We start from the raw sequence: 27,345 nt of genomic DNA on the forward strand, positions 1-27,345 counted from the left end.
TACACGCCTCTGAAATCATCCAACTATGCGTTGTAACCACCTTATACTCGATGTTATATTGTAACCTTCCTCACTGAAATGTCTTCAACACCTCGAAATTCTGAAAAACAATTCTATATTGACATTTGCCAACATGTCAATTTAAGGTTTACACAAACACATGATTTTCTACGTAAAGTGGCACACGGATTAAATAAATAACCAGGAAAATTCATAGTAGTTTGGAGTATGTTTCCTAGAATGATTTACAATAAAAATCGGTTGACAACTTGTTTTTCTTAAAACCCATCCAACAACGGGTTAGAGAACCTTCATGCACCAGAATTTTGGCATTATCATCACCAACTTTAAATACAGAAGCAACTTGTCACGCAGACTCTTGACAAGTTCACTTGAGTCGGCATCAATTTTGGGTCATGTTTTAGGATCAATTCTGAACATCAGATCAGAGGTGTACTTTCCAGTTGAAATTCTACAGTAACAGAAGTTGTCTGCACTACACTGGAAACACCATTGCTACTGCTGTAGTGATTTACTACAATTAACTGTAGCACAAGACTCATTTCAGTATTGATGCACCTCTGCAGTAAGGATCAGTTTCCGTTGACACTGCTTCCTCTTTTTTTCCCTCAAAAACGCATGAGAGCATTGCTCCCATTTTTATCAAGGTAATAAGCTGCATATGGTGTCACTTCAGCTAACAAGACCAACCTTTGCAGATCAACCAGTCCAATTAATCAGGAAATGGGCCATGCTAACATTGAGGTCCAAAAAAATCTCATATGACTGCCTGCTACATCATCTCAATGGCTAATGATCATATTGTTCTGCTAACACTACAGATATAAATTAAGTGAAAAGATTCAGGACTGAATTTTACAGCTGCAGAGGGGCACTTGTATGTCTTACCAGCCAGGGTCAGATGCCTCCCAGCTGCCATCCCATGGATAACTGCTAGAAAATAAAATGTACAACTCTGATTCCTTATCCGTTTGTGCTACAAATAGATGTCAAGTCAAAGGAGTAAAATTATAAACACATAACCATGGAAAAATCAGGGGAAAACACAGCAGTCCAACAGGAAAAAAAAAATGAGTTTAACTACAGCCCTCAGAACAAACAATGGCACAAGATATGATGGAAATATAGAGGCAACACATGGTCTTCAGGAGAAGTTAAGTGCAGTTCAACCCAGGGTATAAATGATCCACATATTTCTCATAATATAAAAACTAAACAGGAATAACATAGCTCCTGAAGAAAACGATTTCAGAATTTCAGGCTATCTGAACAGTATAGGATATAGTAAAATCTCATCGATCACCAAAAAATCCAAATAAAGCAATAGCAGATGTTCTCATGGATAGTGGTAATCTTGGACAAAATTGAAGATCATTACAGCATGACTCCAAGCATATATATACAAAGAGACATGCACAGAACACAGAAGATCCAGGATATTATATTCTAACTCAGAACACACATAGTTTGTCTAACTAAAGAAAGCATCAACGGATTAGATAGACACACTAGTGAGAGGTTTCTGATGTCAAAGGGTGGTTCACTGAACTTTACAATCTGCAATCAACTGTAGAACGAAATTGCTAGAATTAATCTCTTCTACATTTGAACATACCTGGCATCAAGTGTGACATGTGCAGTAGAATAGCCCTTCATGGAATCCAAATAGAAAAACACTAAAAAGGGGAAGAGCTTAGACATAGTCAATCAAGAGGACAAGGCCATTGGATTGTGAATGTGATTCATCCATGCAAACAAGATTTGCTATGGTCAGTACTCAGTAAAATACTTTAGGGATTTGCTATGGTCAGTAAGATTTGCTATGGTCAGTAAGATTTGCTATGCAAACATGTTTTTTTTATCATATGCACATTTGGTTTTCATTGGAAAATACTTTAGTTGATATACCTTTATTTGTTTTAATCATACTCCCTCCATCCCTAAATATTTGATGCCGTTGACTTTTTTAAATATATTTGACCGTTCGTCTTATTAAAAATTTTAAGTAATTATTAATTCTTTTCCTATCATTTGATTCATTGTTAAATATACTTTTATGTATACATATAGTTTTATATGTTTCACAAAAGTTTTTAATAAGATGAACGGTCAAACATGTTTAAAAAAGTCAACGGCGTCAAATATTTAGGGACGGAGGGAGTATTATATTTTTTACACTAGCACCTCCTCAATTTACACCCTGGATTCGCCACTGAACATCACTGAAACTATAGTCTTATGTTATGTCCAAAGCATTTTGTGGATTCAACAAACATCACATTTGTGAGGCATCTAGTCAAATATTTTTTTAAAAACTTCAAAATCATGTGCATAGAAAATATGAGTTTTCAGATACTGACAGTTGCTGAAAGGAGAAGCACTCTAATCAAGAATAAATTTAACAATCAGTCTAGCGCTGGCAAGGGGACAAAGAAAACGGAATCCATGCGAGGATAGTAATGGGACTGGGTTCGCCCAGGGAGATGGCTAGAGAGTAGGCAGAATTTTCTGGGAGCAAAGTCATTAAAAAGACTTTGTTAAACGCATTAAATTGATGGACTTCTGATCAAATCACGAATGGCCATGATGTCCTGTATCATCTAGCAATCATATATCAGAAAATTTTAAATTGATGCCTTTAAAGCACAAATTATTTGTTTTGGGGAGATTTGGAGGTAAGGATCCAACTTCAAATATGAGGTGTTTGATCAAATCAAGCGCTAGCTAGGACTACTTGTATCAACGCTCCATGTATAGCCAAACTGATGCTGGTGCTGTTATAATAAAGTATAGATACACATCTAAATTTTGGTCAAAAAATTGGAATATCCATGATGGCATGATGTTCATGTTGCTATTTACACGTCAAACAGTAGTGTTGCATGGATCTCTTCACTTCTGGCATATCAGGAAGCATGTGCAGTAACTAAACAAGTTGATGAATACAAAACACAGAACTATTTATAATTGCAATTCCCAAGCTGATAAGATCAAATTGGTGAAAATTTGCAATTGCTTTTATTTACAATCAATGAAGTTTACTAAGAACTTACGTATATCTGTAAGGAATCAGTAACACAATTTCTAAAGTGCTGCAGAACAGAAGCAGGTGAATCTGAATTGAACAGTACGCAGGTGACTTTCTTCACCTCAATATTAGACAAACAATCGTTACTTTATTGTCTAAGCAATTCTAAGAAAATTATATCGCAAAAAGGTCCAAATTTGGCATATAGTAATGCAGTGAAATAATTTCCCATCCTGATAAAGATTATTGATTAGTTTCCATACCTGCAAAGGCTTCCTATGCTTGCAGTGCATGCATTTGTCAGGAGGCACCAACAAGGACAGCTACTGATCTTTGAAAGAGCTAGCTACATATGTCAGATGGTACAAGAAGCAACCACAATTAGATTGACATGCAAAATTCGATTAGGACCAAAAGAGTTTACAAATACCAAACCTGTACTGCAACAGATCTGAAAGCTACAATATTACTCCAGAAAAAGCAGAATAATATAAATATCTGTCTCCAATTCTCCATGAAATACAAAGAAGTGCTTGAAATGTTTGCAGCATATATGACATATTTTTATTCCATATATAACATATTTGCTATTCCATATATGATATATTTGTAATTCCAAACGATAGATAAGCCAGCTCTTTCCATACCTAATCAGAAACTAATACACAAAGGTAGTTAGCAAACTGAGTAACTGGTTTTGGAGAATACAATGGCCAGCCAGCACTGAGCAGCCATATTTCTAAGGCGTTGTTCGTTTAATCCCCAAGAGAGAGGGATTGGAAGGGAATAAATCCCCTTCAAATCCACCCATAAGAGGGATTAAACGAACAAGGCCTAAAGGGGTTTCGTGTATGTAGGTGTAGAACCCATAGGGCCCATGAGTTATATATACTATCGCCATCCTTAAAAGGATGACATCATAAAATGCATGCGGTCAAACCTCAAAATGTTAAACGATTAATATATGGAAAACATATTAGGATTTGAATATGAAAATATATATTAGTAGATTTGCTATGAAAAACTATTTCATATAGTTATACTTTTATTAAGTTTTATAAATACATAGTTTGAAAAATTAATGATCAAACATGTGCATGGAAGACTGACGATATCCAAAATATAAGTAAAAAAGAATGGAGGTAATAATATGGTGGTATAAGTCTCACACTCTTACATGATGAGTTTAATAAATAGGTTAAGGCCAGAGTATAAAATTAACAGTTCCAAAAAAATAACTCCGGTTAATGCAAGTGTAAGTAGGGTAAGGCCTGATAGAAGGGCTAGAGATTAGTGATCAAAGTATTGTCTTGCAAATATATTGTGATAGAAATTGTTATCAAAGTTATATTTAGGAGACCATGTTGATGCCCAAAATGATAAGTTTTCATGGCTAGAGTATAAAGAATCTAGATTACATCAGTATTCCTTACTGTGGGAAAATATATAGTAATACATTGTTAACTACTTAGTTTATGCTTCTACCTCTGATGCTTTCACAAAAGAAACCCTCACCAATAGCCACCACATGAGCATGAACCATTCTTGAAATGATGAAAACGACTGGGGTCGCGCACTACGATCTCATGGTCCACAATCTTGGAAATGTAGGTGAATGCGCTATGGCAATCACCACATACACGCAGGTTCTTTGTGATCCTTATTGGGCAACCAGGGGAAGTTGTGAGGAGACCATATGCAAGAGCAAGTTTCTCACTGTGCTCAACAAGAAGATTATTTTTCTCTTCCTCATCAACATCATGTAATGCGAAGTTTGTCTCAGGAACATATCCCATAGCTTTGATGCGATCAATTAGACTCTCCAGAAGAGCATAAATTTGTGGGGATAGTGGGTGTGATCGATCTCCGACAAAGAAAGATGCTGTGCCCTTTTGACCCTGGACCCAGCTGCATCCTGGCCTCTTCTTAATTCCTGATTTCTTCATCAAGTGCCTGATCCTCGCTACATCCTTCCACCGCCCTGCAGTGGCATATATGTTGGAGATAAGCGTGTAAGATCCATCATTTTCAGCATTCATCTCGACCAGTTTGTTCAGAGCATGTTCAGCAAGTTCAACATTTGAATGTACTCTACAGGCACTCAGTAATGCAACCCAAACTACTGCGGTGGGCTCCATTGGCATATCCTTAACTGTTCTCCATGCCTTATCTAATCGCCCAGAGCGGGCCAGCAAGTCAATAGCACAGGCATAGTGCTCTGCCCGAGGTGTCAAACCATAATCTGCACTCATGCTGTCAAAGTACGATAGACCTTGATCAACCATTCCACAATGACTACAAGCATAAAGAACAACCAGGAAGGTTATATCGTCAGGAACAAAGCCTGCTTTCCGCATCTTGTCAAATATGTCCAGGGCCTCACTACCACGACCGTGCATTCCATACCCTGTCATCATTGATGTCCAAGAAATAGCACTCTTTTGAGACATGCTATCGAATACATGCCTAGCTGTATCAACATCCCCACACTTCGAGTACATATCAATGAGGCAGTTCGCCACAAAGTATGCAGATGATTCATATCGGTGATGACGAAGCACATAAGCATGAATCTGCTTACCTATACGTATGGCTGCCAAATGTGCACAGGCCATCAAAATGCACGAAATTGTATAAGCATTTGGGGCTACTCCATATGGTTCTGAAATCATCTCCACGAAAAGCTTGAGGGCATCATTTGAGTCCCCATATTGTGCATGCCCCCCGATCATGACAGTCCAGGTGACAACATTGCGTTCCTCTAGAGGTATATCATCAAATATGGAGCGTGCAGCTTTGAAGCTTCTGCACTTTGAGTACATATCTATTAGCGCGTTGTACACCATAAGATCCTCATCCTCACCACCAAAATCATTATCCAAGGTTAGAAGACAGTTCTTTAGAGAGTAGGCATGAATTTCCGTACCCTGAGAAAATGCTCCCAAAGAAGCGCAGGCAGACAACACAGAGATGATTGTGACACAATTTGGCAAGGACCCAGAAAATATCATTTGACGGAATAAATTGAGTGCTTCATGGCTGCATCCCCTCTGAGAATAGCCTGCAATTACAGCAGTCCATGTTACCACATCTAATGGGATATTTTCCTTGCGCATGTTCTTGAAAAGCTCAAAGGCTGCCTCAAAGTTGCCACTTTGGGAGTACCCAGCCACCATTGCGTTCCAAGAAACCACATCTTTGAATTCCATCATGTTGAAAACCTTTACCGCGTTTTCCATCAAACCACACTTAGCGTAAGCATCAATCAGGGCATTACCAACAAAAACATCTGGAAATGTGCCATTACGAATAGCATTACCATGGACTTCTTTAGTTTGAGGTACTGCCTTTAGAGAACCACATGCAGGGAGTATGTTGACAATGCTAATGATGTCTGACCTTTCATTTGTAGGCTTCTCATGGACAATCAATGTCATCTTTGAAAACAGATCCAATGCAGTCCAAGCATTACTACTTTTAACATGGGCTGAAACAATAGAGTTCCATGAGATAACATCATCAATACCCCTCTGAGTTATTTCATCAAAGATCATGCTGGCTTCCTCCAAAGAACCACAACGGGAATACATTGCCACCAACGCATTGCATATGAAGACATTGGACTCAAAGCCATTGCAGCATATCAATCCATGGAATGCACTACCACAACGGTATGAAGGTAGCTCTCCACATGCTTTTAATACATGTGGTAGAGTAAAATGGTCCGGCCTAGTTCCAGCACGCAGCATGCGGCAAGAGACATTAATTGCACTGTCAAGGCGGCCTTGTTTGATGTGTTCTCGGATAAGTAGATTCCACCACACAGCTGGTGACGGTGTAACACGTTCCAACACCAAGAGAGCATAGTCGGTAGCACCACAAGCAAGATAAGAAGCTACGACACCAGTACCCAGAGATCTTGGAGATATAAATGGTTCGGATGGCAATGCTGGTAGTGAGACTGACAATAATGGTGTGGGCAAAGAAAGAAGACCAGAAGCAATTATCTGTTGGTGAATTTGATGAACTGTATTTGCAGACTTGCATTCCTTCAATAGGGATGCAAAGTGACTAGGATAAACATCTACACCAATGCATGCTGCCCTTGCACCTGAAAGGAACCATTCTCCAATTGGTTTTACCGCCTTAGGCAAGTTCAAAAGCATAGCTGCAGTAGAATACCATTATGCATAATGAATCCTCAAAGAAACAGCCATTGCATCACTGTATGACCAAAAATAACTGAATTAGCAAAAGCCATCATACATATTACATCAATCTCATGCAAACCAATGTAATGTAAAGGAAGAATAAGTCAAAGATCACAAAGGGGAATAGGCATGCTATCCATCAGGGTTGCAGAATCAAAGGTAGTTTGTAGTATCCTACCATCCTGTAAAATCCTTCTTATCTGGATTATTGGGGTTTTAACAACCTAACATCATGCAAGATCAATTGTCAACTCCCAGTGACAATATTCATGCCCAAAGCTTGTTCTATGTAGCACTAAAGCATTGCGATGCTTACAAATTATCCACCTGAGCATGTGACTGTGAATGTCCATTTCATCATTTCACTTCAAATGTCAATCTCAGGACAACAGCGGAAATACTAGCCCTAGTAGGAAAATTTTGACTATTTATGTGTGATAAGGGGGTATAACATGAAAATAGTTTGAGCTGCAACAGATGCACACATAGACATGACTATAGGTTTACCAAATTGTCAGAACGCACGAGAGAATGAGAAAGGAAGAATAATAACAAAGGAGCAACTGTTTGTACCTTTTGTATTCACAAACACTGCAGTTCAAATCAACCATGAGAAGCAACAGTGGAATGATTTCAAATCAACCAGGAATGCAAACTAAATTGTTCTTTATATCATATCAACGCCTCCTAAATCTATGAGGAGTATGTGGAAAAAATTCGAAGTTCAATACTACAACTAATAAGACAAATCGAAGCCATTGAAGGGTGTCAACTTTTCTCACTATACCATGTCCCATCCATTTTGATTCAATTCTTTGAAAACCTTACAACAACCAGAACACAATGGAAAAAAAAAGAAGATAAAAACATGAATGGTTCCACTTCTTACGATCTAAATCTTGAAGTCCTGGTACAAGTCCCCTTGTTTCAATTTAGAACAACTGAAATCCACTTTTTAAGGAAACCTTTGATAATTGGATTTGCTTGTACTACTCTCTATCTGTGGTCTGTACTATTGATTAACCATAAGCATTTATTTTGAGCAATAAAATCTAAATCTGGCATAATAATTCATAGTAACAGTTTTTCAAAATTAATTGACAACATAAATAATGATTTCATTTTTTTGTTGGGCTTAAGCGGTATATGGCGTAACTATCAACACTGGAAGCAGTGGGAGTCGGCAATGTATAATTGCCAAAGAAGAAAACATGAATAAAGGAAAGTAACCATGAAACTTCATCATCCTTCAATTTCTATCAGACACGATTAATTGCCGATGCTGAACCCGTCCCACTACAATGTATAGAGATTTTCTTTAAATACAGTAAGCTATATGTTTCAATGACAAAAAAAAAAAAAAAGAGGAGAAGAAGATCAAATGGAGCACATGTGGGAGAGCCACCGCCACAGCACCAGCACCAGCACCACTGGAGTTGGAGAGGAGCTGGGAGAAGGAAGAGCTTTGTTATTACCTGCCCTCCAGGCGTCCGCACGCAAGAAGAAGGCGTTGGAGCCGCAGGCACGGAGGTGGCGGACGGCGGAGGGCGCCGACGAGCCGCAACAGGCCAAGGCACGAGGCAGTGGCCGGAAGGCAATGGCGTCGAGCAAGCGAGGGAAGGGCCAGCGGAGCGTCGGGGCAGACGCGCAGAGACCGGGGGAGCGGAGCTGCAGGGCGGCGGCGGCGGCGGCGGCGGCGGCGGCGTGACTTGTGACGGAGCCGTCCAGAGTCTGGGTTTTGGAGCGGCCCAATCTGAAGCCACACGTACGGCCCATAATTTATTTATTTATTGCTAACAAAAACTGAATATTCCGTCCCTAAATTTTTGTATTCAATCTAATTTTCATCTCCTTTCCTAATCTTTATCTTTTCTTTACTATGTGTCATGATTTCTATTACTAAACATACACGTAGCGTTAGCACGGGCATATTACTAGTATATTTAGCTCTTCTATTTTGAGAAGCTGATGTATTTGGATAGCTACAACTCCTTCAATTTCCTTACCTTTAATATAAGAGACAACCAGACGAGTCAGAACAGAAAACATATACTAATAGGATTTTTGAGGAATATACAGTAGTCATAGTCAGATGTAGATAAACCTATGCCAAATCTATTAGGATCGGTAAAAAGAGTATGTGTTGGACCACAATAGAACCTAGACGCCATGAAGGCCGTCTACCCCACCCTAGTGATCTCCCAGTATTAAGTTCAGCAAAGCATATTGTTTTATATCGTTTTCAGACAAACCTGAATCTATAAATCATTAATATTTGATCTGAATGGAACTTCAAAATTGGCAATCCAGTAAGCATCATCCTAAAAACAGATTCAACTGAGCCTATTCGTCCTGATTCAAAGTGCACCCAAGTTTAGAAATATAAACTGAATATCTCGCACATAACAGTTCTACTCCCCAGTTTGCCCTTAATGAATCAGAAATACGTCACTATACCAATTCAAAGACAAATCCTACCATTGTAATATCAGAGAGCGCAATTGCACATGAAGATATATGCAAATTTAGTTATGCATGTATGTAAAAAAAGATTATCTAGGAGTTACTAAAAGCAGTAGTAAATATTCCACCATATATTGAGATACCAAAACACCTCTTTCAAGCAGTTTGTGAATGTCCCCTTCTCCAAACAAACTTACAACTGTGTGAGAAAAAACATATAAGGCATAAGGATTTAATTCATCTAAATTTTCTTAACAGTATGTACATTCCAAGAATGCTCTCTAAATTTTATATCAGCGTGTACATTCAAACTAAAGTAACGTAGACATTTGATGCTGTTCACTTATGAACCATATTATAGAAACCTGATAGCATATACACCTTCATGTGTAAAAGCAACATATGCTTCTATATATAAAAATTCAGCATATGTATCTAGATACATTACTAAATAAGAGACCAGTGCATTTAATACAGGTACATTATTCACTACTTGATTTTTCATTTGGAAACAGAAACTAAGTTTGCTAGACATAAGATTTTTTGGGAAACATAGATCATCACTTGAGAGTTCAGACACAGAAGAAAAGAGTTCAGACACATAAGATTGGCATTTACTCATGCAAAGCAGGACTACGGACAACTTGAATTCTATAAATGTTGCAACACAGTCTGTATATTCAGAAACAGATCTTGTGAAAAGAACATGGCCCTTTACTGATATAAACCGAATATTTGGTCAATATATTGATGAAAACACTGAATATATTAAAATAACAGATATACTACCCCGCATGCCCTCAACGAATCAGAAAGATGTCATTTTCATAATAAAAGAGAAGTAAAAGATATGGAATGATATGCATGACATAAGTTGAAAAATAATGATAGTAATGCCATATAGAACATTAACACTGATGTTATCGTGTAATAAAAATGTACTGCATATATGGAAAGAGAGTAATTATTACATAAAAAACTCTGAACCTGTACACAAACAAGAACAAAAATCATCTGGGTATATGTCAAATGTAATGAAACTAAGTGACAAGAAAGCTAGCAATGGAAATTAGTGCCTTTGGACCTTATTTATGCATTTATGGCTTTGGACCCAAGAGTACCTCAACTGGATTTTTTTTTAAAAAAAAACATTTATGCAACATTTACAACCTTTGGTCCAGAGACACACTGCACACTGCACAGGCAGCTAAGGAACTACCTGTTTGGTTCTATCACCTTCCGAAACTTTTGGCAGTGGTTAAGAACAGCTACCCGAAAGCACATGACAAGCACACACAGCTTTAAATTCCTCAGTTATCACTTATCAGTTAACCAAAACAGTCAGCTTGCCGACTGGTCGCGATCCCTGTTGCTCGGCCGTCAAACAATCGAACAAAAGCAAAAGGTAAATCTAGTTACCTCGTCGGTGGGGTTAGCCACGATGAGCCAGGGCGACGCGGTCGTATGTGTCGATGGGGTGCCACAGATTGGGTGCTGCAATGTTGTTCTTATGAATGGCGGCGAGGGCGCGGTGGACATGGAGGACGAAGGGCCAAGTCACGGTGTTGGACGATGACGTCGGCGGTGAATCGTCGCCAGCGCCGTGGGCGACGGTCCTGGACGACAGCGGAGGGCAACGCGAAAAAAATGAATAAAATGGCTAGACCACAGTACAAAGCAGAATAATTGAATAAATTGGGTAGACTATAGTATAAAGCAGAATGCATGAATAAATTAACGGTGTACGTATTCTCTTCAAAATTCACATGATCCATACCAAAATTAACGGGTCTGCCTTGGTAAAATTTTTTGTATGGAATTGGGTAAGAAAACATATAAATGTGATGAGAGCTGAGGAGAAACATGACCAGGAGGCCTGGTAGGTTCAGGTTTGACAGCTATGTCCATCAATCTGTAGCTTCAATGAACACATATAAGATGTAGACAGTGTAGAAAGCAGAAAACTGAGAACCACGGGATCATCTTGAAGAGAAACCCGTCAGTATTGTGCTGATCTTCCTTTCCTATATAAGAGTACCCACAAATTACATGCACTGTTAATTATGTAAATTTACTGTGAAACTGAGAGCTGAACTTCAGATAATAGCTTCTGCTTTTTTAAAAGAATAGAATATATGTTATTATATGCAAGTTCTTTGATTGGGCACTAATGGATGACAGAAGATGACAGAACCTTACTGGGAGACACAAATTAACATGCTCAGAATTTCAGATATAACCTTGAGAGACATTTTGTCAATCAGTTCATGAGCAGCAAGGCATACTGTAGCATTATGTTCATTCTAAACTACAAGAACCAGATGTGATTTTGCGTGTGAAGGGAGTGAAGGGGCTTGTGCTTCAGATTAATTTTGCGTGTGTTTCGTGTTGAATTGAATCTTATTTATCCCTAGCAGGGGCGGATCGAACTTGGACTTTTGGGGAGACAAACAAACAAAATAAGAGAAGAGCTCCATCCAGATCTAGAAGAGAAGCTAGGGTTAATGCAGGTAAATTTGAGACAAAAGTGGGTGGGAGAGAGAGAGAGAGATGAATCAGAAAGATGATGTGGATGCTCACCGGGATGCAGCAGGACCACGGCACGTCGGCACCCCTCCCCTCCCCTCCCCTGCTCTGCTCGCGAGATGGGGGGATTGGCACGGAGGCTACGATGCGGGCGGTCGGCGTCGGTGATCCGGTGGCGGCGACGGTGGAGGAGGAACCGACGACGGCTCTCGCTCCAACGACGGGTGCGCACGGCGAAGGGGATTGCCGGCGATTGGAGTGGCGGTGCTCGCTCCAACGACGGCTGCGAGAGAGGAGGGCGTCCGCGTTCTGACTAAAAGAGGAGAGGGAGGCGTGGGAGACCGGGAGTGAGGTGCGGTTTCCGCGTCCTCGGTGGCCGGCGGGGTTGGGCGGTGCGGATGCGGCGGCGCAGGGGAGGAGGGGCGGCGGGCGGCGGGCGGAGGGGGTGGCGGAGGCGGAGGCGGTGGCGTTGGCGAGATGGAGGGGGGCGAAAGGCGAGGCGGCAGGAGCGATAGAAAGAGGAGGCAGTGCGCGGTGATTTTGCCCGGGGGAGGGGAAGCGATCCGCGATCTGGATCGGATCGGGAGGGAGGCGGGGAGCCGTCGGATTTAAGTCATCAGATGGATTTTGGATCGTTGGATGTGTGACATGATGAATGATGAATGAGTAAAATTTTGATAACTTTACTTTAAAAAAAATAGTATGGTTAAAAATGATATCAAAGTGGACAGACCATAAATTTACGATATACTTGTACTCAGTACAAAGTAGTACTATTATACTTGCTGTGGGTGATGTAGCGCGTCACCCGCCCGCCCACCCGACCGGAAGAACCCACTTGGGAATAGCGAAAACGAAAATTCCGTGGTCGCTGATACTACCACATCTTGCCGAACTCGAGCGCGTGCGTTCCCACCACCACACCTGGGCGATCGATCGATCGCTACAGCGATCCACGCAGCACAGCCAGCCGCCTGAGCCGCGGACGCACGCAGGCGCAGGACGTACGGGTAGTGGTCCGCTCGATCGGTCCCGCGAGTCGCGGCGCATCGCTGGTCGCGGTCGCGCGTACGAACGTACTCCGTATACGTACGGGTACGCCCGCGGGGGCAAGGCGTCTCGCTGTCACACACACCCGGTCTCCAATTCTCTCGTCGTCTCCCCGGCGCGCGCGAGCGTTCTTCCCGGGCGTGTTGGCTCGGCAGTTATACGTACGTGGTGTAAGTACATGTTACATAGGTTAGAAAACGATAGGCAAACAAACGATAAATAACAGTAGATCAATCACAAAAAAAACGAGATTTTAACGTGGAGCTGGCTTTTATTAAGTGCAAATAAATTTGGATCACAACTCAACAACGTACGTGGACGTGTGGTGGCGTGTGGGTGATCGATTGATCGACGAACGTGTACGTGGTGTCCCGTCCCGCGTTGTCAAAGGCTCGCGCGTGTGCGTGCGGCGCCGCCGTCGTATTTTGCCGATTAGTTCGACCGGTCTTAGGTAGGAGTAGTATACGTCGTACGTGTACAGTACTATGCGCGGTGAGTAGTGGGGCGCCGTACGTACACGATCGATCGACGGCGCGGATAGGTCCAGCCGAGTGGCCGACCCCCACGCAACGTTGTCTACCGCCGTACGTACAACTTCGGCGGTGTGATCAACTGTCATATGCATTCCAACATGTGGTGGGACGTCGGTTGGTGGTTAGGCGGCTCCTATTCCCTCCGTCCCATAAAAGAACGATCTATGATGAAATATGACGTTTACTAGTACAATAAATTTAAGTATATTAAAAAAATAGCATATTTTATTTTAGATTAGTTTTTTATGAGAAAAAATACGTTGAAAGGCTTGTTTATATTGATGTTATTTCAAATCATATCACTTTTTGGTAGAGTTTTTGCCAAACTTTAGTACATACGAAATCCTACTAAAATTTTAACAATATTATCAAATTGTCAAAATTTGGTTTATTTTGTCTACCATTTGAACAGCCCAAAATATTGAATGGTTGTCAGATAGATGTGCACGGGCCCTATTACAAAATTGATGAATGATAGTGCCAGCTCTCGTTTGTCGTCAACTTGGCATGATATGAACGGTGTGGGATGGTTCTGTAATAAAGAGGACCGTTGTCACTCCATGGAGTATATTAGTGTCACAGGATTTTTATACTCCATCCATCTCTAAATATTTGATGCCGATAACTTTTTTAAACATGTTTGACCGTTCATCTTATTCAAAAACTTTTGTGAAATATATAAAACTATATGTATACATAAAAGTATATTTAACAATAAATCAAATGATACGAAAAGAATTAATAATTACTTAAATTTTTTGTATCCTTGCTATTTTACGTGTGCTAAACGCTACGGTGTAACTCTATTTATCTTTAATAACTATCGCCAATGCCTATATTAAAAGATGGATTTTCACGTTTTCCTTTTACATATTTGACAGACAAAAAATATATTTTGTTTCTCATTAATCGAATTCCCCTATTTTAAAGCACTACAATGTGATTCATGTCACGTGAGAACTTTTTTTCCATGCAGTAATTAAATAGTTTTTTTCACAATCCTTTTTATGGCGTGCATTCGATAGTTAGTGTATTTAAGGATTTATTTGTATTCATATTTAAATGGGCAGACCAATTTAATTTTTCATATGTATGAGTATAATGTATTTTGAAAAGCACCACATCGGCGAATTAAGAAAATTACCTCTCGGAATCAATTCAGAGGGGAGGAAACATTGAAACATATGGATCCGTCGAATTTCATCGAAGCTACAGAACAGGCTTATGTATATTAATTGGATGAACAAATTGAAGAGCTGCAGCCCACCATTTCACCCGTATTGTCGAGGTTCCTTTTGCACTCGCTTTTGCCGCCTCCTATGTATCAAGCATGAAAAATTTTCACAAGTCAAGGCTATTCAAGTCAAGCAGCTTTGTAATCTTCTTTTCCTATTCTGCTAGCCACTTTTTACAAACACCTCTACTTGGTGCGGGGCTCGATCCTATTCTTCTCTAACAATCGCTTGCTGAGCTGCTCTCATTCTGCAGCACAAAAGACATAAAAAGGATAAATACCCAATACTGCACACACAGCAGTTATATAAGCTAAATGGCAAACACATAATTGCCCATGACCGCTTCTCTATCCTCTGATGAGATAGCATGATCAGGTTCCCTCTAAAATGTTAGGAAGAAATTTCAGTGGCAACCATATGTTTAATCGTAAACAGGATACTTGTTTGATATGCAATTGCCAAACCATTGATAACCGATAATGAGTACTATGATCTGCTCGTCAAAGACCACGAAGAAAAAATGATCTACAGATGTCTGTAACACACTAATTCTTGAGGATATATTAGCAACAATAACCTTTTGGTATGCACTTTTGTTACAAATTTTATAACATCGAATGAATAACAGGAAACCTAACCATTACCAGAAGGATATTAATAGTGTCAGCAAATAAAGTTGGGTAAACATTGCAAAAATCATCTCTCGGGATCAAGGTATATTGCAATCATGTTATCTTACAGGAATCCTGTAAAAAAAGCAAAATACCAGGGCCTATATTGTGCATGTTGGAAGATTTAAAAAATTGGTAAAAGCAAATGTAATTGGCAGAGTAAAATGACAGGAAGGAATAATACGAGATATAGCTTAGGAGGTTGACAAATTACAGATTAATTAGCATTCTTTAACTGTAGATAGAAATAAATGTAAGATTTGATGCAGACGCCTACTCAGTGCTCATATTACTTCCATAGATACTCTCCATGCACTTTAGCTTGTTTTCACTTACAGTAAATCGGCATCCTTATGAGAGATTTAGTCTCATGGGAGCATAAATCTCTACTATCTCATAACCATTTGTGATACCTTTTTTTTCGAGGGTGGTCATACCTGAACACAAAAAACTAAACTACATTCTTATCCTTGATAGTTATCAAAGGCCATTGATATGCAGCTTGAGGTGCCAGGGTAGAAATTAGGCGAGATTCCCCATGTTGATACATCTGCTGATGATCTGCAGTTATTCACCCATCCACAACAAAGTCAATTAGTATACCTGGGGATACTACCAGCTTTATATGAATGATAATCAAATAGTATGTTCCCAAATTAGATAAGATATATTGAGCACTCAACCATTGTGAGTTTATATATTGAAGGACAATAAGTACAACGTATCTGAGAGCATGTTTTGAGAGTTTGTGAACCATTGGGCGGCGACCGGCCGGTGATGGAATCAGTCTGCGGCGCGATGTAGAGATACCACTTAACATAATGGTTCTAGCATGTAGCTCATAGAATAATCAAATAATTTGATACCCTAGATACCCCTATTCTGGAAATAGTACAACTGAATAAATTGGCTAGACTACAGTACAAAGAAGAATAATTGAATAAATTGGCTACACTACAATACAGAGCATAATAACTGAATATGTTGGATAGATTATAGTACCAACCAAGTCTAGGTTTTATTCTGTCCAACAGAATTAACAGTGCACATGCTATTCTCTTCAAAATTCACACGATTCATACCAAAATTAATGGTTCAGACTTAGTAACATTTTTAACATGGAATCAGGTAGGGAAACATATATACACGATGAGAGTTGAGGAGAAACAAAGACCTTTCTAGCAGCTGTTGTTAGGGTCTGGCTGTTTGGGCGTCCGACACCCAAATTCAGATGCCGTTTGGGTGGGCGTCTGACACCCAAATTCAGATCCACAGGAGTCAGAAAAGCAGCAGTGACGATACCATTGAACTGCAGCTCATCCAATGTATAAAGTCTAGTACCTGATTTAGATTTCAGTAAACAAATGACTACATATGATTGAGTAAATAATATGGGCACACATCTGCAAATAAAAGTAACATTATTATGATATAGTTATTGTAGTGAATACTCTTTTCATATATATACTCGAACTGCTTGTAAAATAATTTAACAACGATGTTCTCTTCTCCATTGCAAATATACAAATAAATAAAAACCCATGAAACATGAAGCTCAATTTATTGTAAATCCCATCATCATGACATCATACCATCTCATTTTCAAATTACATTTTCAAGGAAAAAATTATTAGTCTGCACAAAGCAGAATTTGACTGACAACTAATAGTAAAAACTGAAATAAAAAAAACGAATAATATGAAAACTCTTCCCTGCATTAGTTAGTACAGAGTACGTACAGATCAGTGGTGAGAGGGACATACCGAACTCCTTGGCGGAGGTCGCGCTAGACCGGATGGCATGGGCGGCGCCCCGTCGGCGGGGAAATCCGTCTGCGGCGCGATGTAGAGAGACCGAAGGAGGCGCGACGGTGACCGGGTGGCGGCGGTGCGATGGTGACCTGCGGGGCGACGGCGATTGACGGCGACCTGCGGGGAGACGGCGGTTAGGGTTGGGAATCGCGAAGGCGACGGAGTGCGATGGTGGTGAGGGCTTCCGGCGGCGAGGAACGGTGGCGGAGCGGAGAAGATCGGTGAGGAAGGCAATGCCAGTGGGAGAGATCGGTACAGAGCAGATCGGCGCGGGCGGCGACCTGGAGACGGGAGGAGGGTGAGGATGGAATTTTTTTTTTGGGAGAATCGCGAGAATGAGGAGAATCGCGCGTTTGGGGATAGAGGGGCTGAGCGCGTCGATGAGTCTGACCGTTGGATAAGTGTTGAGCGAGGAGGTGCGTTGGATGTGTGATACGATGAATGATGAAGGAGTAAAACCATTTGTTGAACTATAAGGTACTCAATTAAAGAATTTTTTATTATTTGTGAGTACCCTATAGTTCAACAAATCCTTTTACTCACTCATCATTCATCATATCACATATCCAATGGTCTAAAATCATCCAATCCAACGCCTCAGATTACCCCACCTCTCCCCCTCCTCTCCTCCCCGCACCTGAAATGGTGAAATCACGCCGCATCCACCGTCCTGTGTCTCGCTCTTCCCTCCTCTTTCTCCCGCATCTCCCACGCATTTCCTCCTCGCGCTCTCTCGCCCCCTCACCGTCGTGCACTCGTGCGCCGGATTTTTCACAGAATCGACGCGCTCCTCCTCCGCAGTCCGCACCACCATCGTGCCGCGCGCCTCTCCCTACCGCGAAAAAACGCCGCGCCAGCGCCCACCATCGTCACTGGCCGCCCATCGCTCTCCACCGCGCCCTCATTGCGCCTGACGCGAAGGAGGAGCCCGAGGAGGAAGAAGAAGAACAAGGAGGCTGACGCCGATGCCTGCAGGCAAAGAAGATGACCGAGACCTTCTTGTATGAGGGAACACCGAAGAAGTCGTCCACGCGCGGGCGACCGGGGGCGAACCCTAGCCCCCGGCCGCCGCCACCCACCCCTCCTCTCACCGCCTCGCCGCCGCCGGAAACCACGCGGACGCTGGGATGGCGGCGGCGGGGCCAAAACCCCCGACGGCGGCTCGTCTCCGGCGCAAGGAGGCGGCACAGCGCGCCGCGAAGGCCTCGCGGCGCGTGGCTGCGGATCCGCCGCCGCCGGATCTGGCCCTTCCGTGGCTGGATCCGGCCCGTCATCACCGGAACTGACCGGTGAGCTGACGGAGCGGGCGACGGCGGCAGGTGGCGTGAGGACGGCGGCGTTTGGCGGGGGAGACGGCCGACGGGAGACGCGGGCGACGCCACGGCTGGAACTTGCTGACAGGAGGTGGTACGGCTCCGGCCGCTGCGGGTACCTCCCCCTCCGCCACCCACCACACGTCGCCCCCCGGCAGATTCACCGCCTGCCTGCTCGCCGTCGCCGCCATCACCACCATCTTCGCCCTCGCCCTCACCCTCCACCGCCCTGACCTCTCCGCCGCCTCGCCACGGTGAGCGCCCGCCCCCCCTTGCTCCCTCCACCAATTGCTCGCGGGTGCGGTTCGCGATCAACGCGGAGGACAGCCTCAACAACAGGTTCAGGCCCATCCAGGGGCTCACCACCGACGCCGCCTTCGCCGTGTGGCAGAGTGCGCTCTCTGCCATGGTGGGCTTCGTGCCCCGGATGCACTGGCTTGCTGACCCGGTATGCACAAATGCATTCAAACTCACGACCATTTCTGAATTTTTAGTGCACCATGAGTAATCTTTGAATTTGTGGTGCATCATGAGTAATCTCTGAATTTCTGAACTTTTGGTGCATCATGAGTAATCTGTGCACTAATTGAGGATGGCTACACATTAAATAGCTACTCATCTCTTGCAATTACCAACATAAGTAAAGTACTTAGCACAATGTTAGCCTTTTGTGCTTGCTTCATCCCTTGTGCTTTAGGCATGATGAACAATAGAATAATAGATTATCATCCCGGCCAACACACGGGAACTGGCTTTACGTCGCCACTGCTTGTGACCTGCTTGATGGAATGCTTGCCTTGGAGTTCTTAAATATATTATGAAAATGTACATATATGCCTTAAATTACATCTTATAGTACCCATATGAATGTATATACTTATACTTATAGTACCCTTATGAATACAAGCATGTGTTTAGTAAAATGCTAACAAGGTGCATAGACCTGTCTAGGGCATTGGGCAATGACATGTCATCATTTCTTAAGTCTTGTTTACTGTCCTTCTATGCATCTATCTAATTAGCTCCATGATAAATAATTTTGAGTTACATGGATGCTTCATTGAACGGAAGCTTCTACAGCTTTGATTATTTATCATGGCTTAAAACCTTTCATTTCTTCTATCGTTGTGCAAAGTTAGAAAAGGATGATTGGGTCGTGCGTGAATGTCTGCATATGATTGTCTATTGTGAAATACTTGTCTTGTATTTTGAGTGATATCTACATGGTCTCCATCATGTTACTTAAATTATTGATTGGACGTAGAGTTTATATCACTGCATCAGTACAAGTTTACAAGAACGGATCTTGTTCGCTCTGAAATTAACCTTCTAGCTTCTACAAATTTATTTTATGCCACATAAGTAGTGGTTTTTCTTGCATCGGTACCTCCAAATTTAGAATATTACCTTTGAGTGAATTTTTTCAACATTTGTCATATGAATAATAGAAACAATCAACATATCCCTTGTCTCCTTCAGAGGTCACCTGACCTGTGGGACTCCTGGCTGTTTTTTCACCTGTCCACCTCGGCTTACTGTCCACCGCCAGGGATGCACGAAGGGAAGCTCGGACCTTGCTAGCTCAAGGTATTCTTGGCTCCTTTACCATGATGTTTGGCTTAGTATTTCCTTGATTTGGTCCTGTGCGCATTTGATTGATATTGCCTGGACTTACCTGTGCATGAACTACGTACGCAAGCTATGTATCGTACCATTTAAAAATTGCTAAGCGGTTCTATCAATAGAGCAGTCTGGAAAATTTTAACTGATGGGGAATATATTTTATATGTTGATGATGATCAGTACAAAATTAAAAATCATATCATCTCTAGAAGATCTCATTGATGCGTTATAACATCTTTCTTTTTCTGCTAATTGAGATACCATGCCTAAAATGCAATGAAATTAACAAAATAGTGGTCGGATCAATAGCAAAAGCAGTATCTCTAAGATGCAATATTTAGTTATTTAGTGAAAAATACATCTAACACAAATATAATGACTGACCACTGTAGCAGTATATGGTATTTCTGTTTTCCTTGTGTGATTGATATGACCAGATATTTTGCACATATTCTTCTCAATGTCAAATGGCCAATGAAGGGTACTGATGTTCATTTTCCCCATTTGGCTGATCTCAACATTGCCACTCCAACTTAACATTACAATTACCATGCATTTAACCATGAAAAATTTTACTCCTAGCATATATGTTACACCATAAATAAAACTACTGAATTTGAAGGCTGGGCGTATTACTGAGAATATTTGAAGACACTTTAGTCCTGAGTCAATATATCTAGACCAGGCACTTCATTGGCAGTCCAGTCAAAACTCAAACATGCATTCTCTAAAGATGGCACCCCTACTGCTGGTAATGTGTAATGAAAGTTTGTTAGGCACAACTGTTGATTAGTTGTATTCACCTCTCAAGATTAGTGTTTGTTTTAACCCATAGGAAACGCTAGCCAAGTAAGTGATGGTGCTCGAGCTGTCTTACTAATGAGACGTGACATTGCAATGCAAAAGGGTCTTCCAATAGTTGGCGTCTTCAGGTATTAATATTTTTCTATATATCTCATATCTTGGGTCACAACTCACATTTATAGGCATCGTTTTCAGCCCTAATTAAAAAGTACCAAAGCACTCAGTTTATAGATCAGACAAGGCTACTCTATGTTTCCTTCTGCTCCCTTAACATCATGAAGTCTGAAAACCAGCGGCATGAAGGCATCAGCGCTCCCGGGTAGAATTTCAGTTCGTTATATTTTATTCTTCTTATTTAATTGGTTAGCAGTTTTAGGCGTTTTCTTGAGTGCAACAATTGTACTATAGGTCTGAGTGTCTGACCAATGACTTTTCTGTTCATTTTGTTCCATATTATGGTGTAATGCAAGCAGAATGGAAATGAACAAATTAATTAATATTGAGGATGGCGATTGTTTTGAGTTTCATCTTGCCTGTCTTGTGCCGGTGTGACTGCTGTTTACCACCGATTACTGGTGCTGAATTTTTCATGCCATCGGATCGAAAGGAAAGTTAACAGCATGTAAGCACCATAATGTTTGTGTGGCGAAACCCAAGCACCTGAAGAGCATGGTGGATGGTATGCACGCGACCTTGAAATATGCCTCTGGTTTTGTTAAGTTCGTAGATGCAATTGTTAAGAAAGAAAGCAATGCATTTCTTTTCTGGATTATCTACCAAAACTCAAAAGACATTTGAAAATTCAAAGGCATTCACGAAAATAATTATTTTTTATATAAAAGAGACTTTGTGAATACAATGAGACATGACATATTGATATTGGTATTGCTGCTTACGTTTGCATTGAAAATTTGAGGGTATTTTCTCCATGGAGGCAAGCGTGCAGCTATAGTAGCGTTGTGCCGCCGGGTTGACTATTGCAACCGTAGCGTTAGCACGGGCAAATTACTAGTCTACCCTATAATTCACCAACTCATTCTTACACCTACATACTCATTCATCAAATACTACGGACGAGAATCATCCAATCCAACGCCACAGAATCGTTCCACGTACCCCCTCAACCTCCGCGCGCATTTCCCCAACTCCCCTCAACCGAAAATCACGCCGCTCAGATCGCTCCTCCTGCCATCTTCAACGCGCTCTCCTTCCCCAACCTAAATCGCTCCGCCTCCCTCTCCCAACCTACAGCGCCGTCGCATCCCCTGCCACCACAAGCGCCGCCGCACTCCCCCCGGCAAACCCTAATCGCCTCCTCCTCTCTCCCCTGCTGCCACCCTTCCGTTTCGCCACCAGCGCGACGGCTCCCCTCCCCACCGACCGCGTCGCGAACTCGCGATATGCCTCCGACGCTCGTGCCCCCCTCCAGCGACGGCGGCGCCGCCCCTCGCCGCTGACCGCGCAGCCGGCGCCCAGTCCCTCCTGCCGACCGCGTCGCGAGACGCCTCCCTCATGATTGACGCGCTTTGTTCTGGGTTGGGCACAGTAAGCTGAAGTACCTCGTCGCCAGCTCCGTCTCCGAGGCCTGCAACAACTCCGTCCTGCTCCTCGGCCCCTGCGGCTGTGAGGTTTTCCTTCTGCTTCCCCTTTCAGCAGTTTTCTGGAATGCAGGGGTGGTGTTCGACGAAATGTGCCAGTGGGCGGTCTACGACTTTATGCTATCTGTTGTTTTGGCCTGGACTGATATTTCAATTCTTCGCAGGGGTCGACATGGTTCTAGACGATCTGAAGAAGGAGCATCCTAATGCAATATCCTGACTTTACTTGTTGCTAGAAATGTATCCATGTATTTGCGTAATACACGACCAATGATTTACCTACGTTGGCCGTGAAATAAACACAGGTTACGAGAAAATAGTTTGTTTCAGGGCGCTTTAGGGCGGAAGGGGACAAGGCTAAATGTAGAAATTCCTTTCATATTTTTATATTCTCAAATGCATGGCCTAGCCAAAAGGACAATATATCATAATGCACAATTAGTTAGACTTTGTTAACTTGTAGTCCAGTTGGATCATTGTGCAAACTTTTTTCAGATCAGGCTGAATGGGATGCTACATAGTGATGACAACTGTGCCACGAAGGTTAGAGCTTTCTGATGCCAGCTTTTTTGGTTCAATTTCTGTATTCCACATGCTCTCTGAACCAGATCTCCCTCTCTCTTAACTCCTGTCCACCAATTCAGTTAACTCCATAGTTGTTTCTATGCTTTATCAACTCCAATGCAGCCATGCTAATGCTTCTGTTACTTTGCTTTTAAGGAAATTGCGAGGCAACTTTGTTTGGAACATCAGTTATCATTTTCCAAAATGGTGTGTAGCGTCTACTCTAGCCTTCACTCTCTCAATTATTGTTCTTTTTACCATTTTAAAAGACCTTATCTCTTTTAGGCTTCTTCAGATGACAACACGGAATTCATGATTGACATGTTACGGTCAGTGAAGTGTTAACATGATGAGCATCTGTACATCATAGAGACATCCTTTTTCCTGGGTGAATTTCACCTAATCTGAGCCATCCTTTTACTTCTATGACTGAGATCACCTTTTTCTAATTAACAACCCTTATACTCAGTTTAGATGTGGAGGGAATATACATACTTTTCTCTTCATGTAGCGATGATGAGGAAGATCGGTACTGAGGACCGGCACCAGTGGCATCTTATGTATGGTTTCAGATTTACTAGGGATGTATGTATGGTTTCAGATCGTGGTTTTGGATGAATAAATTGAGTTTAGGTTTTAGTGCAACCTTGTCTCTTGCATGCGTGGGGATCGTTGGGGTCTTACAGAATGCATGACAAAATGGATTCCGGTAGAAAAACATAATATACTCTTACTTGCACCGTGTATATTATATATTTACCTCGAGCATAGTAACAGATTCAATTTCTATCTCGAATGGTGCTTCAAACAATATATACGTGGGGTTGTTTTTTTGGCCCTTATCTTTTTTAATCTTCCTTCCTCTTTTCTCTGTGTAAAAATATACGATGCAGCTCGAAATGTATTGTTTTTTATATGTTCATCGGCCTGTTCTTGTTTGCTATAGGAAGTATGCATTTTGTTGGTATGCATTAACAGAGAAGGACCTTAGAGAAAAACTGAAAAATCATTTGTCTGAAAATTGGTTGTGAATTTTAGTTCTTTATATCCCCGAGGAATGCAAATATTATCTGGTTTGTTTCCGGCTTATTTCGGTGGCTTTCAGATATAAAAGAAGGGAAAAAAAGAGCAGTGACTGTAGCAAGTGTGGAGCAATACCTGTAGTCATGGCATATTACTAACGCTCGAAGGTTTAGCCAACGCTTATATCCATAGGGTTATAAACCATTTGGCATATTACTAGTAAGCTGTGGCTGTCGCGACGGCCGTGTGGCAGAAGTCCACCGACCCTGCCTGCTACGACAAGCTCACGCCCGTCTCCTCGCCGCCCAAGTGCGACGACAGCGTCGACCCGGACGCCGCCTGGTACGTGCCCATGCGCTCCTGCCTCACCTCGCCTTCTTCCACTTCCTCGCGCTACAAGAAGCTGGCGCTCGACGCCACCCCCAAGTGGCCGCAGCGCCTGGCCGTCGCCCCAGAGCGCATCGCCACCGTCCCCGGGAGCAGTGCCGCCGCCTTCAAGCACGACGATGGCAAGTGGAAGCTCCGGACCAAGCACTACAAGGCTCTGCTCCCGGCGCTGGGGAGCGACAAGATCAGGAACGTGATGGACATGAACACCGTCTACGGAGGCTTCGCCGCCAGCCTCATCAAGGACCCCGTCTGGGTCATGAACGTCGTCTCCTCCTACGGACCCAACTCCCTCGGCGTCGTCTTCGACAGAGGCCTCATCGGCACCAACCACGACTGGTGACTATTTGCATTTAATTCATTCTTCTACTATATCATAGCTTAATTATTCAACTACTCATTGTCCTTCCAATCAACTCTACTGTAGGTGTGAGGCATTCTCTACATACCCCAGGACGTACGATCTATTGCATCTTGATGGCTTGTTTACTGCAGAGTCTCATAGGTACGTACACTTGCAAATCAGCATTTCTAACTTCAAATTCACAAGAAAGCAAGTAAGAAATACTCCATCCAGTTACAATTAACACGTACTTACCGTACGTTGCAATTGCAGGTGCGAGATGAAGTTTGTACTTCTTGAGATGGACCGTATCCTTCGTCCCACTGGTTATGCCATAATCCGCGAGAACGCCTACTTTCTGGATTCTGTAGCCATCATTGTCAAAGGAATGAGATGGAACTGTGACAAGCATGATACCGAATACAAGGCAGACAAGGAGAAGGTCCTCATCTGCCAGAAAAAGCTTTGGTCAGGAAAGAACACCCAGCATTGAAAAAAATAAATCAATAACTTGATAGCCTCACCTTAATCGAACCTGGAGGGATCACAATGTAAATCTGCTCAACGATTTCAAGCCATTGCTCAACCTAAGGCACTTCACCCTCCCACTAGACTTCACACTCTGATACAAGAACATTCGTATAATGATTAAATTAAATAAAATGAGCAATACTCCAATATAGGATCCAATACTTCCTACTCTCTGCCAGTTATCACACAATTATTTTTTACAGTTACTAGGGGACCAATTAATTAATACCACCAAGAGGCAGCTGTAAGTTATTACTTTTTTTTTTTAGAATGGACAACTGTAAGTTACTTTTATACTACTATATAGCGTGTTCATTTGTATTAGCCATAGCTTGTTTCTACGATTGTAACAATAGGAACGGCTATATATTTATTTTAATTGAATGTTTACAGGAGTAAGATATTGTTGTTGGTATATGTTCCTCAAATTAACAAGAGTTGGCTGTGGGTTTTGCTTTTGCAAATCACGATCGATGAAGGAAGAGTATATAACGAGTAACAATACTATTACCATTATTCAATAAAAAACAATACTATTACCATGTGCAATCAAATTGCCCTAACAAGCATGACGAAGCACTGTTTTTCTGAGGCACATCAGTACACTACCACCATGCACAACCAGCAGCACTTGCTTTGGCATACTTTTCAGTGACACTACATCTGATAATATCAAATTGTAAGCCAAAGAAAACTAAAAGGGGAGCCCTTCTCGGAGCAAGAGGTGCATAGTAGGGCTGTCAAAAAAGCTCGAGGCTCGCGAGCTGCTCGAGCTCGGCTCGTCCTAGGCTCGATTCGAGCTCGGCTCGAGCTCCAGACGAGCCGAGCCGAGCCTCTCCCTAAGCTCGCGAGCTTTGTCGAGCCGAGCTCGAGCTTCTAACGAGCCTAGTAATATATCATTTTTATTGTTACTTAATAACTTAGGAGATCAAATATGTTATTTGTATGTCTTATATTGACATAATATATTTATTTTATTCTTTTTTCCTCTTCTATTAGTATGATAAACTAGAAATTAATTATTTTTTTAAAGATTATCTTTGAAATATATATATATTTTACTTAAAAATCAAGCTCGGTAATCGAGCTCGAGCCGAGCCTGTCGGAAAGCTCGAACATTTTATAGGCTCGGCTCGAGCTCGGCTCGAGCTTGTATCGAGCTCGAGCCTAGGCTGACGAGCTCGCTCGAGCTCGGCTCGTTGACAGCCCTAGTGCATAGGGCCATTAAGGAGATGCCCACCGACAAAGCCCCAAGGCCAGATGGCTTCACTGGGATCTTCTTCAAAGTCTGCTGGGAAATCATCAAAGAAGACATTCTTCTAGTCTTAGACTCAATCTATAATCTCATATGTGCACATCTAAATCTGCTCAACTCCGCGAACATCGTCCTAATACCTAAGAAAGAAGGGGCTGAGGGGGTCGCGGACTACAGGCCAATTAGCCTCATTCACGGTATCGCCAAGATCTTCTCCAAGATGCTTGCGCTGCGGCTAAGGCCACACATGCATACGTTGATTTCGGTCAATCAAAGTGCCTTCATAAAAGGAAGAAGCATTCATGGCAACTTCCTTTTCGTAAGAAACAAGGCTAGAAGATACCACCGCTTGAAG

General features: G+C 42.1%; 2 protein-coding genes and 1 long non-coding RNA gene across 11 annotated transcripts; 2 read left to right on the plus strand and 1 right to left on the minus strand.

Moving 5' to 3' along the window:
- Nucleotides 1–712: 712 nt before the first annotated feature.
- Nucleotides 713–12,778, minus strand: LOC4335187 (pentatricopeptide repeat-containing protein At5g16860). Of its 7 annotated transcripts, XM_066310129.1 has the most exons (6): nt 12,304–12,778; nt 11,592–11,747; nt 11,143–11,339; nt 8,736–9,013; nt 7,232–7,273; nt 713–7,160 (listed from the first exon to the last, which is right to left on the minus strand). In XM_066310129.1, the coding sequence occupies exons 5-6, from the start codon at nt 7,239–7,241 to the stop codon at nt 4,561–4,563; spliced, it is 2,610 nt and encodes an 869-aa protein (XP_066166226.1). In that variant the 5' UTR covers nt 7,242–7,273; nt 8,736–9,013; nt 11,143–11,339; nt 11,592–11,747; nt 12,304–12,778; the 3' UTR covers nt 713–4,560. The 7 variants fall into 7 exon arrangements, 6 of the variants coding, with proteins under 6 accessions (XP_066166226.1, XP_066166225.1, XP_066166224.1 ...); XR_010741092.1 differs by lacking the exon at nt 8,736–9,013 and having other exon boundaries at nt 713–836; nt 910–7,273; XM_066310128.1 differs by lacking the exon at nt 8,736–9,013.
- Nucleotides 12,779–18,221: 5,443 nt separating this feature from the next.
- On the plus strand, nt 18,222–21,816 carry LOC136356119 (uncharacterized). Of its 2 annotated transcripts, XR_010740836.1 has the most exons (3): nt 18,222–19,310; nt 20,342–20,449; nt 21,321–21,816. It is a non-coding gene; the product is annotated as an uncharacterized lncRNA (long non-coding RNA). The 2 variants fall into 2 exon arrangements; XR_010740835.1 differs by lacking the exon at nt 21,321–21,816 and having other exon boundaries at nt 20,342–20,631.
- Nucleotides 21,817–22,455: 639 nt separating this feature from the next.
- Nucleotides 22,456–26,150, plus strand: LOC9272129 (probable methyltransferase PMT20). 2 transcript variants are annotated; one of them, XM_015780549.3, is made up of 6 exons: nt 22,456–22,917; nt 23,052–23,430; nt 23,608–23,658; nt 23,737–25,200; nt 25,289–25,366; nt 25,478–26,150. In XM_015780549.3, exons 4-6 carry the CDS (start codon nt 24,827–24,829, stop codon nt 25,695–25,697), a joined length of 672 nt encoding a protein of 223 aa, XP_015636035.1. In that variant the 5' UTR covers nt 22,456–22,917; nt 23,052–23,430; nt 23,608–23,658; nt 23,737–24,826; the 3' UTR covers nt 25,698–26,150. The 2 variants fall into 2 exon arrangements, with proteins under 2 accessions (XP_015636035.1, XP_066165762.1); XM_066309665.1 differs by having other exon boundaries at nt 23,070–23,430.
- The last annotated feature ends 1,195 nt before the right edge of the window (nt 26,151–27,345 follow it).

The sequence above is a fragment of the Oryza sativa genome, chromosome 4 (assembly GCF_034140825.1).
Source record: "Oryza sativa Japonica Group chromosome 4, ASM3414082v1".
Classification (NCBI taxonomy): Eukaryota; Viridiplantae; Streptophyta; class Magnoliopsida; order Poales; family Poaceae; genus Oryza; species Oryza sativa.